At 37.2% G+C, this 14,872-nt stretch overlaps 1 protein-coding gene across 1 annotated transcript; it reads right to left on the bottom strand.

Moving 5' to 3' along the window:
* Window positions 1–2,969: 2,969 nt before the first annotated feature.
* Window positions 2,970–14,430, bottom strand: LOC140144776 (uncharacterized). The gene is made up of 12 exons (XM_072166580.1): window positions 14,254–14,430; window positions 12,830–12,915; window positions 11,529–11,745; window positions 10,428–10,628; window positions 9,462–9,595; window positions 8,653–8,698; window positions 7,152–7,264; window positions 6,242–6,406; window positions 5,567–5,792; window positions 4,877–5,053; window positions 4,284–4,393; window positions 2,970–3,119 (listed from the first exon to the last, which is right to left on the bottom strand). The coding sequence occupies exons 1-12, from the start codon at window positions 14,291–14,293 to the stop codon at window positions 2,970–2,972; spliced, it is 1,665 nt and encodes a 554-aa protein (XP_072022681.1). The 5' UTR covers window positions 14,294–14,430.
* Between the last annotated feature and the right edge of the window lie 442 nt (window positions 14,431–14,872).

The following is a 14,872-nucleotide window of genomic DNA, read 5'->3' as shown; positions in this document are numbered from 1 at the left end:
AGCTCAATTTAGTCTCAGATTTAAACTGACAACGGATCAGAATTATATTTTTATACTTTTTTTTTAATGTAAATTAGCAATAATTGATTAAAATTGCTTTGAAATCACTCAACTGTATTTTGTGTTTTACCTTAATTGTTTCAGTAGGTGGTAGTGCCCATATGTACTATTCAACAACGTTTGTACATAAGGTGTATTGCTGATAGCGATTGATAGGCAAAAGTGATGCATGATGGGAAGGAAACGGGCTCAAATTCGCGATCTCGGGTGACAAATTCTATAGCTTTTGAGGCCTTTTCATTCCCAGCATGCATCACATTTGCCCATCGATCGCTTTCAGCAATATACCTGACGAGGTGAATGAATCCACATTTTTACAGTACGGTAGCGTATATCACGAACGTAAGTTTACGGAAGCGTGAATACACATGAGAGCGTAAAATTTGTCATGCCTTAAACTTATGAACGCTTATATGTTGAAATCATTATTTTGGAGGAAGCTGCTAGATATTGTCATTTTATACTGTAGTTTAAATTTGTTACTGATATAAAAAGAGAAATCACCAATCTTCTTGTGAAATGGCAATGACTAAAGTTTGCTCGGCTTATATAAGGCGGAAAAAAATAGGACTCGTAACACAATATAGAATGGCATGCACGCAAGTGTGAGTTGGGACTTTATTGACGCATGCAGTAACAAAAACCCAATAATTTCCACCTTATTATATATAAGCCGAACAAAGCATATTCCTCATAAAATCTTGAATAATCATGTGAATTTAGTTTGTTTTGTTGTTGAAAGGATTCAATCATGTTTGACCATTGCCACCGTTATATAAACAACTTGCGTTCGACGCGTTACTTCACCCAGACAGCTTTATAAACCATGCACATGATGCGGATGCATCGTTTGTTAAATGGTGATGAACAATGGTGAAACATGATTAAATCGCTAATTTGACCGTCTTCTTGAACCAACTCAAGTAATGCCTGTCGCATGGTAAACTGAGCTCAAAAAGAAACTTATAATTTTTCACAAGGTCATATCTTGAAATCCTGTCCATCAAATTGAACCAAAATTACACAAAGATTTACTTCAATACTCTACTCTTAACACATGTCAGTAACCAAGCAGTTATCCAACAGCAAAATGCACTGACATGGGACAGCTTCCTGGACCGCATTCACAGCCCAGCCCTGTTTCATCAAAAAAGTGTATGAAAAGCAGAAAGCAGCACCGTTTTATCATCTGTGCAAGGATCTTGTGTGCATTCTCACAGATTTTTTTGTCCTGGGTGCCAAATGTTGGGCTGTGAAAGTGAAGGAAGTCCAGGAAGCTGTCCCATGACAGTGCATTTTGCTGTTGTGTCAGTTGGACAACTGCTTGGTTACTGACATGTGTTTTGAGTAGAGTATTAAGGTAATCCTGTGTGTAATTTTGGTTCATTTTGATTGACAGTATTTTAAGATATGACCTTGTGATTCACAAGTTGTAAAAAATTATAAGTTTCTTTTTGAGCTCAGTTTAGTACACAAGCGGCTACGGGACGACAGGTAACCTTCCGGTCAGCTATTGTTGTCACGCAGTAAATTCGTTGACCGCTTGCATTGCAGGATCAATCTAATTGATCGATTGATCCAATATCCGCTAAATATTATTAATAAAAAATATTCTGATTGTGAATTGTTCTTTCTTTATTTTATTTCTCATCATTTATTGCTTTTCTTTTTGTTAGGCCCACACTTTATTTTCTTCTTTCTCTCTTTCATTTTCTTTATTCTTCTCATCAAAATATGTAGTTCTTGTCGTTCAATAATATTTGATTTTTCATGATTTAATTCGTCTTAATTAATTTTCTTCTCTTTAATTTTGCTTTTATCTTTTTCTCTTTAGGCCCTATTCATTTCTTTATACGCATTTGCCTTATTTGTTTACTTTATTAAATGTAAATTTCTTCCTTTTTCATTTGCATTCCACTAGTACTGTAGGCCTAATTCTTTATGTTATTTTTCTTTATTTTAATTTAGATTGTCTATTTTTGTTCTCTTCGTCTTTCTGTCTATTTCTTCAAAAATATATTTCTTTTCTCCTTATGATTTTTCTTGATTTCTTGATTTCATAGTATTCCTTTCCTCCTGATCCTTTCCTTTTACATTTTTTCTTCATATTTCTTTATCCATTCGAAATATTTTCTTTCTTTCTCAATTTGTTCCTTTATTTCCTTTTTCATTACTTAAATGTCTTACATGTATTTTACTTTGTCTAGGCCTATATACTGTTTTTTCTATTATAATACCCAATTCATTTCATTATAGACCTGTAATATTTTACTTTTTCAACCTATTAATAAGCTTTAATAGACCTAGGCCTATGATCATGATGATGTATTTCAGTGTTATTTTTTTTCTTTTTTCTGTTATTTTTTGTATCAATGCATCGTGCCCCGACTTCCGATCGATGTAATTGAGTGGATAACGGTCACAGGCACGGAGAAGCTCGGAGAGAGAACAATAGCTTGAGTGTTTGATTGACAAGGTTACCTGTCGTCCCGTAGCCGCTTGTGTTTAGTACCACATTTGGTAATATCAACTTTTGACAACCATTATTGTCTCATGCAATGGTCACTTCCTATGAAATGTATGATTGCACAAGGTTATTGACCATTTGTGTAATGCACGTCCGTTGACGATAGACAACCTATTTATATGGTAACCTCTGCCCTCAATGACAGATAGAAATCCTCACCTAGAGAGAACTCAAGTTGTATAGTGAAATTGCACACACTGTTTAAGGTATCAATAATGTGGCCTTAACGGTGCTGCTAAGACATGGGTGGGTACCTTGGTAAAAAATAGGATGTTTTCCTCATCCTGTTGACCCTGCACATCCTGGTGTCTGCTTTGCCATCATTTCTTGGCCATCCGAGGGTCATATAGTTTCCCAGAGATAACATAGCCTAACATCGCTGCTATTTAATATACGTGGGTGGATACTTTGGTAGAAAATAAAATGTTTTTCTCATCCTGTTAACCCGTTCTGGTGTTTGCTTTGCCATTACTTTCTTGCCAATTTGAGGGTCATATAGTTTCCCTTTTAATCCCGATACACGATTTGTAACCTGCCGGAAGAAGATACAAATTAATTAATTTCACAAGGTAGTCATCAATATGAGGAAGAATGGTGTGTACAAATTGGTAAATATCTTGCATGTATATAATATACTTTTATAGAAAGAGGGAGGGCAAAGAGAAGAAACATTGGTTTATATGATTAAAAAGAAACACTCCGATAATTTTACACTTTAAAATTGTCTTTGGGTGATTTTCTGAATGTCTGAACACAAAATTCCTAGTGACTTTTTGTGAATATTTTCAAGAAATTTGGATCTGATTTATTGTTAATATTAATATATTGCCGCTGTTTTTGGCAAAAATTTCCAAATATAAAATACGTTTTAGTTCCTGTTTACTTTGTCCCTCACGGTCCCCGGAAGAAAAAGTTTTTTTGAAAAAAAAATACTTTCGAGGGCTATTTCAGGTTTATGGGTCCAAATACCATTTATTTTGAGCATAAGCCTCAAAATAGTTCCTTTCAGGGCTTTTCTATTACTAATTGCCCCTGTAATGTAATTTTCAATGGCTATTTTGGGGACAAGTCTCCACGGCCCTAGACTATGCCATAGTCGAATTTTATTAAAAATATGTTATTAGTAGTCATGATGAACCCATTTCGTTGAACTCAAAATTATACTGATGTTTATTAAAATTAAAGTATTCAATAGTAAAATGGTCATAAAGAATTAAGAATATCAGATGATTAGTGACAATAAAAGTGATTGAATGCAACATTATCTTGTATAATTATAATGGCTCACTTTAGTACTGAACAATTCTGATTTTGGAATCTACCAGTTTATTTATAGCGAACCACAAAATCCACTTGGGAAGCTAACAAACAGAGGGAGTGCGGCTGAAAAGATCAGATACAGATGTGAAAATCTATCAGTTGCACACAAATCAATATAAATCAGAGTTTTATGCTTAAATGTAATAGTCAGAGTATGCAAAATGGGCAAGTGGACTACGGAGAAGTCTACCGCGGCCCTTGTCTTTTTTGAGCCGTGTGACCTCCAATTATCATGATTATAGATGTAGGCCTATGTCATGCTACATAATTATGTAGAAAAAAAGGGAATACAAGCAAATGTATATTATAATTAAAATAAATGGATTAAAATAGTGGACCATCTTCTTCAAACTGACTTCCACGCTATCTTACATACCTTGTTCATAAGATTGTCCAAACTTTCCTCATGGGCGTGAGCCAAAAACACTTCTGTTATGACTTGGATAAACCAAGAACCAGCTACTTTGCTGCGTAGAGAAAGGAAACCTAGAAATTGCAACAAAATGAGTCAATTGCTTTCCTTATGATTTTAAACGGGGGCAATTTCTGAATAGGGTGCAACGCTACTTACAAGGCTGCCCTACCCAAACCATAAATAAACACTACCCTTTTCTCTTCTTCTCTCTTCTCTTCCTCTTTCTCGCCTCTCCTCTCATTTTCTTTCCACTGCTCTGCTCTCTTTTTCCCCCTCCCTCTCCTCTCCCCTTCTCTCCTCCCCTCCCATTTCCTCTGCTCTGCTCTCCGTCAGGGCCGTCGCCATGGGGGGTGCGACACCCCCCTGGCGATCCCTAAAAAAAGTGAAAGAAAGGGAGAGAGAAGGGGAAGAGAGAGAGTCTCCGTTTTCTCCTCCTCTGCTCACCTTTCCCGGGACCTTTTCCCTCTCCTCCCCTCTCCTTTCTCGCTATTGAGCTGTAAGTGCACTCACAACTTCACACAGTTGCTGTTAGTCTGCGATCAAAAGTAGTTTACCTTCGGTTGTTGCATACGCAAAATGCATATCAGCATTATCAGGAACATCCTTAGCAAAATTATCATCAGTACCTATTGTATCGGCCTCGGTAGTCTCAGTACTAGGGGATGAGGATGTAAATGAACTATCGTGGTCTATGACATCCGTCTCTGTAGATGATGTCGTAGTAATCATTTCTGTAAAAGAAGGCCAGTAATTAAGGCATTCATTTCCAATTGCATCTATTGGCATGTTGGGCCAGGATCTGAGGGAACCTAGGGTACCCAACTCAGAGTGGGAAAATTGGGCAAAAATGGGTGTCAAAATCGCAATTTTCCCCTTTTTTTCGTTTTGAATAGGGGGTATGGCAGCTACCAGGCACCCAACCCCTGGATCCACCCCTTCAGCCATACATAAATACAAAATATGGTGCTTAAACACTTAAAGCTATGATGTACGATCTTTTAAAATGAGTTTGGTAACACTTTTCAAACAGGATTTCATTACAATTACATTAGGCCTACATTGTCAAGTTGGTATATTTATAATGTTTAACAGTTTACACATGTCCCAATTTACATCTAATTGGATTCAGCCGAATTCATTGTTTTTTCAGGACAACAGAGGAAGTTTGAATTGAAGTCATAATTATGCTTTAAATCCGTCATTATTATAACCAAATCAATATTTGACCGAATAATAATACTCACTCCCTCTACACGCCTGTATGAAGAACAGCTTGGGTTTTCCTTGTAACTTAGGACATTTACTCCCTTCAAATTCTCGTTGGATTTCCTTTAAATATACATCTCTCTCGTCGGTACCTCTTATATACCCAGTGTCTCCGTGGCTCATTAACACTATTACTGCAGAACTGTAATCAGCATCAGCTTCGTTGAATTTGGTGACAAAGTTCTTGATGGATTCCCGAATTTTCTGGAAGTAGGATAAATTTATTAAAAAAGAAAGAAAGAAAGAAAACGTTAAATTTATGAGGGATCAAGTTCAATTCTTGTGCTTTATTTAATAATGAATAGTATTCAAATGAAGCTATTTATAATTATTGTAATTCTTGTGTTAACAATTATGAAGGAAAGCAAAATATAAATTAACACAATACCGTAAAAACTCGATAGTTAGCATATGTGCTTACTATCGAGCGCTTTTTAAACATGCAAACATGAAGAGCCCCATCCACAAAAGTGTAAAGTGTTTTGAGCAAAACATATAGTTATACAATCAAGTAAACCTGCAAATGTGTGTCTCAACCCCATTAGCTCAGTTGGAAAAGCGCCAGACCTTTTCGTGTTTTTAAAAGCGCTCGATAGTAAGCACATATGCTAACTATCGAGTTTTTACGGGTATTAAATTTTTAGTGTAATTACCGTGGATGTCAAGTTTTCTTGGGCTACAATACGGTACCCAAGTTCCTTGAATAGATGCTGCATGTTGGTAAAATCGAGCTTCGAACCATTGCGAGGTCGATCAGGAAAATCGTAGTTATTTAAGATGTAAGCCAGGCCTTTGACCTTTTTGCACATTGAATAATTCTGTAATAAAAAAAACATTCATACAAAGCAATTCAAAATAAATAAACGCACAAGCAAAAACCAGGACTAAACACAGCAGTCAACGCATTTTATTGTTCTGGGGATTTACATTGAATAAAATGCAGTTTAAAAAAAAAAGTGTTAATTTTGTATGGAACTTGATTCGGATGTACGTAACATACTTTACAGTTTGAGTCTCTTACGGTTGCCGATTATATAAGCATAATCATGTGTATGGAGTAGTCGCATGTTTAGTTATGACTTAACATGTGTTTTTTTTATTTTCTAGTGTTTTGACATTTGAAATTGTTTGTACTTGCAATAAAAGTCATATTTTAATATTTTTGCAATTTAAGGGAAAATGGTCCAAAAACATGCAATTTTGCATGTTTTCTTACGATTATAAATGTAAGACTTTGCACAAGTCTAAGCATTCAAAATCTTGATTATATGGTAAGATTTAGCTCATAATTTTAATATTATACGTTATTTTGCTAATTGGTTATGAAAAAGATTAGAAAATGTGTTTTCCAAAAATTAGAATGCATAACTTGAAATCAGTCTTTGTTCAAGTCTTTGGGCTTGATTGTCACAGAATAAGAAAAAGACCCTAAAAATGCATGTTTTGGCCATTATTTCCAAAAATTGGCCAAATATTAAAATTTTACTTCCAGTTAGGACTAACTAAAGGATTAGGATTTAGCTATGTTTCAATTGGCAAAAAATGGGAATGGGGGGGGGGTACCTCTTTTTCTTGTAGCTGTTCATCTGTTGGTTTAGCGGCTTTAACATGTTGTGATGTGTACAAACCGTCATGATCAGGTTCCACTTCCATCAAATCATCCAAATTACCCATTTCTGTCAAATAAAACAATGAACAATTCATATCAATGTCCTATTTGGCAAATTGGCTGATCAGTAATTCAGTTCTTGAAGGGTTCTGGTCATGGTACATAAAAAAGATCTTTAGGAGCAAGCTTATCTAAAATATGTTTAGAATTATTTAAAAAGGTCAGGAGGTCATTGGGTGACAGCAAAACCAAACCAGGATGGGGTTATTGGGTGAGAGGGAGTTGAAAAAGTCAATGTAGCTACATATCAAAAACAGTAGCATGACCGACGGGAATTAAATTTAATTAAATATAATATTTCACCAGGTTTGCCGTCACAACTTATAAAGTGACACTTGTATCAAAAAGTGGGCCAGCCTGGGAATTGAACCCAGGACTTCAGGTTTACGAGACATGATTGTGCCTCATCCACTTAGCCATGGGAGTTCAATGATTAGGCAGATTGAAATTCAAACGGTCGCACATCCCTTTCAATCATTTTTAAAATCCACATTAGTAGTGAGGAAGCTTGGGAGGATAGTAACCCAGCTTTTTAAAAAAGAATTTTAATCACAGAGGCTCTTAGAATTCAAATATTTCATGCAACGCATAGCAGATCATGAGCGCTTTACAAGTTAATTTCATTAACTTAAGGGGGTACTACACCCCTGGCCAATTTTGTGCCCATTTTTGCATTTTTCTCAAAACTTATAGCACATTGGTGACATGTAAGATATGTATATTATAGGGGCAAGGACTACAACTTCTGTACTGAAATTTCAGCAACTCAAAGCAAGTAGTTATTGATTTATTGATCAAATAATGGTTTTCCCTCATTTTTGACTGTAACTCCACAACTGTTGTCTGTGCTGAAATAAATTTCCAGTGCAGTAGTTGTAGTCCTTGCCCCTATAATAAACATATATTACTTGTCCCCAATGCGCTATAATGTTTGAGAAAAATGCAAAAAATAGGCACAAAATTGGACAGGGGTGTAGTACCCCCTTAAGGCTAGGGTCAGATTTTTTTGTGGATATCCTAACTTCCTAAGTTTCATCAAACACATCAAATTGCATTTTGAATGCGAGGAAATTAATTTAAAAATTAATTTTGATTTTTTTTTAAATTTCCCAATATATTACAGATGGCAAATGATTAAAAATTGATTTTTTTTTTGAAATTTAACAGTCCTCAAATAAATCTAATGATATGTACTTAAAGTGTATGTAACTGGGATGAAAAGCCGTCCATCATATGAACATTTTGACCTTCCGTAATTGAAGATATAGATTTTTTTCCCCAAACACCAAAAATAAGTAGGTCTTTCTGGGAAATGCTTTGTAACGCTTTCCTCAGTCTTCCCTGCTTTCATATTGCTCTTCTATTTTCTCCTTTTCCTCATTTCTTGAAACTTACCCGTAAAATCCGGCCATCTGGGCATATTGCCTCTGGTTATTTTCACCTGAAAAAAGAAAGCAAACTCCATTACTTACAAAAAAATACAAATACTAAACTTTTCCTATTTCTATGTGATTTGTATAATGTTGAATTACACCCGCTATGCTGTAATGCAGACAAAGACTAACAGGAATGTAGCCCTTTAGAAATAGGCCTAACTAATAATAATGATAATAAAAAACCAAAGATGTAAAGAAATAAAAACAAAGATGTAAAGAAAATGAAAACAATCTCTCCACACACTGTAATGATTTAAAACAATATTGAAGCAGTAGAAAGGGATGTATAATGATATAATTTAGATTCCTACAGGAGCCGGACCCCCCCTCCCCCCCATGATTCATTCACCCAATTCTAAATAAATCAGGTGGAGGGTGGGAACTTGAATCTATAGGTTGCCAATTAATTTCAGACAATATCCCAGCAAATCTCCACTAGTGGGAATTGAACCCGAGAAATCATGCACTAAAAGCAAGTAGGCCTACCCTTTCCATTTATGCCATGCTCTCCATTCAAGATCCCATACAACGTTAACAGTAAAGTACTCCCTCCCTCCATGCCCTCCCCCGGGATCAGTGGCGGTACCAGGGGGGAGGGCAATCAGAACTCTTGCCCCTCCCGTTTCCCCCAGTAAAACCCCAAAATTTCCCCTTTTTGCGGCAATTTTGCACAAAATTTGTTGATCCCCTCCCCTGAAATGCACTTTGCCCACATGTCCTACCCCCGGAAAAAATTCCTGTCACTGCCTGGGATTTGATAAAACCTACCTTTTTAGACATTGAATTGCATTGAACAACCAGTATAACCAATATTCCCATTGCAGAAGTCAAGACGACGCCCGAAACAAACTGACTATAGTCTTCCAAAAGCGTTTGTAAATTATACCATTGTGATGTCAATTCTGGAATGAGCACAAAATTGCGGCAAATATAGAATGAGAAGTCTATTTGTGTAGTTTAGGCACTTCTAACCAGTGGCGTAGATTTCTTTTTGACATTGGGGGATGGGTTGGAAAAAATTTCTTGATGTATAGCGAATCCAGCACCTTTTGGCGACAGATTAAGTTTATGGTACAAATGCGCGCGAAAAAAATTGCCATTTTGCCCTTTTGAAGCTAAACTGTTGAAATATGGTGCAAAAAAAGCGTGAAGCGCGCGAAAATTTGCACTTTTGAGGATAAAATGGCCAAATATGAGGTTAATTTGGTCAGAAACCCACATACACCCGTCAACATGGGCCATCCCCTGGCAAAATATTGGGGGCCATCCCCTCTCCCCCCCCCCCTTCCCCTTCGGATCTACGCCTATGCTTCTAACGGGCACTTGCTGAAGGGCCCGATTCCCGGGGCCCGATTTAAATCATTTGGCTATACTACACTTATAACTACATACGGACCAGCAGCACGAATTGGGTCATTCAGGGGTAAATAAACGGGACTGACGGCTTTTAAAATGTGGTAAATAAACGGGACCGACGGCTTTTAAAATGTCTAAAATGACGGCTTTTAAAATGTCTAAGGACAGCGCACACTCATGGTCCATCCCAATGTACCACGGGGAGAATGGAAGTCTGAATTTACCCAACAGAAAGCTGTTTTCAACTAAACAATATGAGGGTTGCAAATTAAAAAAAAACGGTTTTTTTTTTACCCTCACCATTAGGCCTACATACGTACAACTCCCCCATCCCACACGTTAAGCACATATCTTTTTGTAGGCCCTACCTGTATATACCTGTTTTGGGGATCTTTTTATCAGGATCAGACTCTCTATTATTATTCACGTTGACCGTCTCAGTAGACTCTTGATCATCAGACGGATCTTGTTTATGATGCTCATTTTTCACTGGAATTTCATCATCTTTTTTCATTGGATCCACCGGTGGCTCCATACTTCCATCATCAAGTTCAGTTGTATGTGTTTTTCCATCAGTACCTATAAGAGATAAGTAGCTATAACTTAGTCAGATCAGTAGGACTACATGTGACATGAAAAGAAGACTTACGCAGAGTATTTTATGAAGGGAATGGCACATTTTCCTACTCTCTCCCTGGCATTCTCCTTTCCCCCCTGGACTCTTCTTAAATATTTCTGTTTATCACGATAATCTGGATTATTTCTTTTTCCTACTAATCTGATTTAAATCTCCGTGACTCTCTCCCTTCCATTTCTCCTCTCTTCTCATCGTTTTACTCCCTGTTCCCGATTCTTTTGTTTTCTTATTTTTTTTACTTTTCTCCTCCCGTTTCTTACACTCCCCTCTGCCTTTCTCTCTCCCCAGTTCATTTCAGTCTCGTTTATTTAGGCAAACACCAGGTTCAGCCAATCGCTCCCTTTTGATCACCACTGTCATGTATTTCCATTCAAGTTCATCTTCTATGCAGCCATCTCAACATTATTGCAAACACTATTTCATGAGCTATGAAAAGAGTTACGTGGGAATTTTTTGATATGTGTTTAGCCCACTTTTTCTGTGGTCTTTTTCGGTCATTTTTTTAAAAAACTAACAAACTAAAAAGCATGTAAAGAAGCCCAGCCCATAGAGCTTCGCGCCAAGATGACTTTCACATGTGCAGGGGTTTAAGAGACTACCCCTTTTTCAGCTTCATTACGTCAGCATTTGAACAAATTTTTAATCTTTACCTGGCACATCTTGAAAAAACCAGTGCATCTAGCCGGATTCAAACCTAGCCAATTTGAGCCACAGAGGCACACTGGAGAAGAGCGGAAGGTCTATATCTAATATTCTGTATTAGGTTCGAATGAAGAACTATAATTTTTTGTTCGTCAGCATTTACTCAAGTGTTCAAAATTAATCGCATAAGTATAAATTACCATGCATTTCATCCTTAATGATCCCTTCCTGTTTCAGTCGTGTAATCAGCTTATCAACAGCCGCTATCTTTGCATCATGAGATTCTTTTTTATGCTTCACTTCGACGCTTGTTCCACTTGCTATATCCCACGCTGTACCATCGTAGACCCATAGTTCATCTGCACTATGGACACGGCCCTTCGTTGACCACTGGATGGTCCGGCCCATGTATATCATCTGATGAGGAAAATGTAGAAAGTACAACATTATCTGAACGTTTATATCTGGTTTCTAATTGAAATACCGTTAATACCCCATCATTAAATTACTTTAATTCCTGGACGCAGCTCAGGTGCAGTGATAAACCAACGATGGGCTATTCCAGAAAATAGATGCACACCCCTAGGTAAAAAAATCCGGCAGAAAAATAGTTCAAAATCAGAAATCCTGAATTTGAAAGCTCATTTTCAACATTTCCGTGATTTTTCCTTCATTTGATTGGATTTCCAAGCTTTTTCCAGTAACATTGGCAACTGGAAATCCAGTCGTTTTCAGAAAGCAAACTTGGAAATCCGGACATTTCTTTGATTGAAAATTTACTCCTCTATAGGGGGTGTGCACCTATTTTCTGGAATAGCCCAATCGCAGCCGGGATTGGCTCCCAAGTTTAGCCTACGTGTGTTTTCGTATAAGGGCAAACTCCGGGGGCAAACTAAGAGTCTACTAAGACATCAGCAGACCAGATAAATCTTTGCACAGAAGAATTTTGTCCTGGCTCATGTTTACGCGTTTTCCACGAGAGTAACCAAATATTTTAAAGCAGGAATCAATAGAACACATAGACATCGGAGTCAAGCACCTGATGTAATTAATACGTATACATTGACTCAGCATAATGTGAAATTTCCATAGAATTACGATCCAGGTCTTTATATGCCCATTCTTCGATGTGATGCAGGTTAAGATCGCCGTACGTCTAGTGCAGGGCAATACATTCAAAAATTGTTTTCACCTATCGCTATGGCAATTAATCACGTTTCTTTACTACTTGCACAGCGAATAGAGGCATCTTAACTGGAAAATGTTTTTTTTTAAAGAATATACTTGTCTGTATAAAATTTTTGTAAATTTTCACGATGATAATCACGTGATTAACCATGTTAACACGATAATGACAATGATGGCGATATGGTGATGACTACTCGACGATAACTGCAATGATAATGATGCCGATCACGAATGATGAAGATGATGATGATGATGATGATGATGGTGATGATGATGATGATGATGAAAGGTGGAGTAGGAGGATGACACGTACCTGTCCATTCTCATTGACAAATGACCCAATCAAACGTAAGAGGTCATCAAGACCATCAACAGTCGGAAGAAGCCACACCATGAAACCTACAGTATTTGTAATATGTAAAAAGGAACGAGAGATGAAATCAATGCCTGAGGATTACAACTACAAATGCTTCCCCCCCCATACCCCGATGCACCCCAAACAATCCCGGGGGGTTCACTCCCATTGTGGCCTGTACACCATCCGCGATAATGAAAACGCGTAAAAGGGTAGTTTTTCGTGGGTAGGCACGATACGCGCGTATCGTGTTTAGGGTGTCAAAAACATGAAAAACTGGAAAAAAGGGTAGCAAAATTGGAATTGCTAATACGCGAAAATGAAATTTAGGGTATGAACTTTGATGCAAGGAATAAAATCCCTGTTTAGTGTATCGTTTTAGCCAAGGGTTAAATCCTTGTTTAGGGTGCTTTTCAAAAGTTGATTATCGCGGATGGTGTACAGGCCACAATGGGAGTGACCCCCCCGGGCAAACAATACATCTGGCTTTAACCTTGTGGGGACAATTACAATTAGTTTGCTCCCGGGGCGGGGGGCACTCAACTTTGGAGGTGACGCGTATGTACGTAGGGCTGTTAAGACCCCCTTTTTCAGCATCGCTGTCACCCAAAGACCCCATATTTTTTACGAACACATGCTCTGTCACCCGAAAACCCCTTATTTTTTCATTTGATCTGTCACCCAAAGACCCTTATACAAGTTCAATTTGAACAGCAACTTTCATTTATCACTGATTTTGTTAACTATTTTGAAAAAACAATAAAATTTGAAGCCATTTGGAACTAGAAATTCAATTTTCGAGGTTTTTGCGGCGCTGTTTCGACTCTCACCCAAAGATCCGTTAAAAAAAAGGTCATGTTCTCACCCAATGACCCCATATTTTTAACATTTTGCTCTCACCGAATGCCAAAAATCATGCTCTCACCCAATGACCCCATATTTTTTACATTTTGCTCTCACCGAATGCCCCTTAGTGCGAAAGTGCCAGCCCTACACCTATATCCATTTCATAATGAAGTGCCCCCGGAGTTTGCTCGGCTCGGGTTAGTTTGTTTAACACCCGCCGCCACCCGGGGTTTAACATGGAACACCATAGTTTTACCATTATTTTTTGATATTTTCATACGCTGTTCATATCTCCGATATTAAATCACTGGATGATTGAAGACTGGTAATTTTGGTGGAATGATTACCCGGCACCTTGTTAGCTGCTTCATACCAGAAAATATAACATAGCTTCTGCTATGCCTATACCTACCAAATAGCATCGCGAGGCGATTTACACATTGTGTACATATGAAGTACAATTATAATTTGCACGATATATAGGAAATTAACGGATTATGTATAGGCCTATAATATTATCATTATGATATACTTACATGCACACAGAGTTGGAATAAATACCAGTTTACTTCTCATTATTTCAATACTCTCGTGGAAGATGATGAGTCAAATCACACTATAAAATACATGTGAAATTTCAAATAAATTAATTAATACATGTAGCCTTTATGTATCCTGCATGTGTTATATTCCGTTGCTTCGCGTATTTTCCAGCATTTTTTCCCGACCTTTGCTAATATTTGTTCAATTCAAGGTCGGTATATACTATACTGTTGAATCGTATTCACATAGGCCTACCTGACGTCACCAGAAACGGGGATTTCCTGAACTACTCTAGTCTCACCAGTGCATATTATTTACATAATTACTTCGTATTTTCACATATACTAAAAAAATATGTACAGCTTATGCTGCATACGGTAGATTAGAAATTTAAAAAAAAAAGGAATTTATTTCAAATTATTTTTTATCCTCTTTTTATGACATTTTTCAGTACATATCCACGAAAAAGCCTATTCCCAAAATTTCAGTTGATTCCGATTTTGCGTTTGCGAGTTATGCATGAGTATGTGTATTACACTGCTCCATAGACAATGCGTTGAAATTTCGTTCTGGTGCACCAGAACGAAATTCAAATTTCACGATATCTTTGCA

Source organism: Amphiura filiformis, unplaced genomic scaffold, assembly GCF_039555335.1.
Source record: "Amphiura filiformis unplaced genomic scaffold, Afil_fr2py scaffold_80, whole genome shotgun sequence".
NCBI classification, from domain to species: Eukaryota; Metazoa; Echinodermata; class Ophiuroidea; order Amphilepidida; family Amphiuridae; genus Amphiura; species Amphiura filiformis.
Note: the sequence above shows the minus strand (reverse complement) of the source record. Positions and strands in the feature narration are given on the sequence as shown.

Coding starts and splice junctions, on each gene's coding strand:
- LOC140144776 (XM_072166580.1), bottom strand. CDS start 14,293: ATGAGAAGTAAACTGGTATTTATTCCAACTCTGTGTGCAT. Junction 12,916..14,253: donor TATTCCAACTCTGTGTGCAT/GTAAGTATATCA, acceptor CAAATACTGTAG/GTTTCATGGTGTGGCTTCTT. Junction 3,120..4,283: donor TGGACAATCTTATGAACAAG/GTATGTAAGATA, acceptor TTCTTCCGGCAG/GTTACAAATCGTGTATCGGG.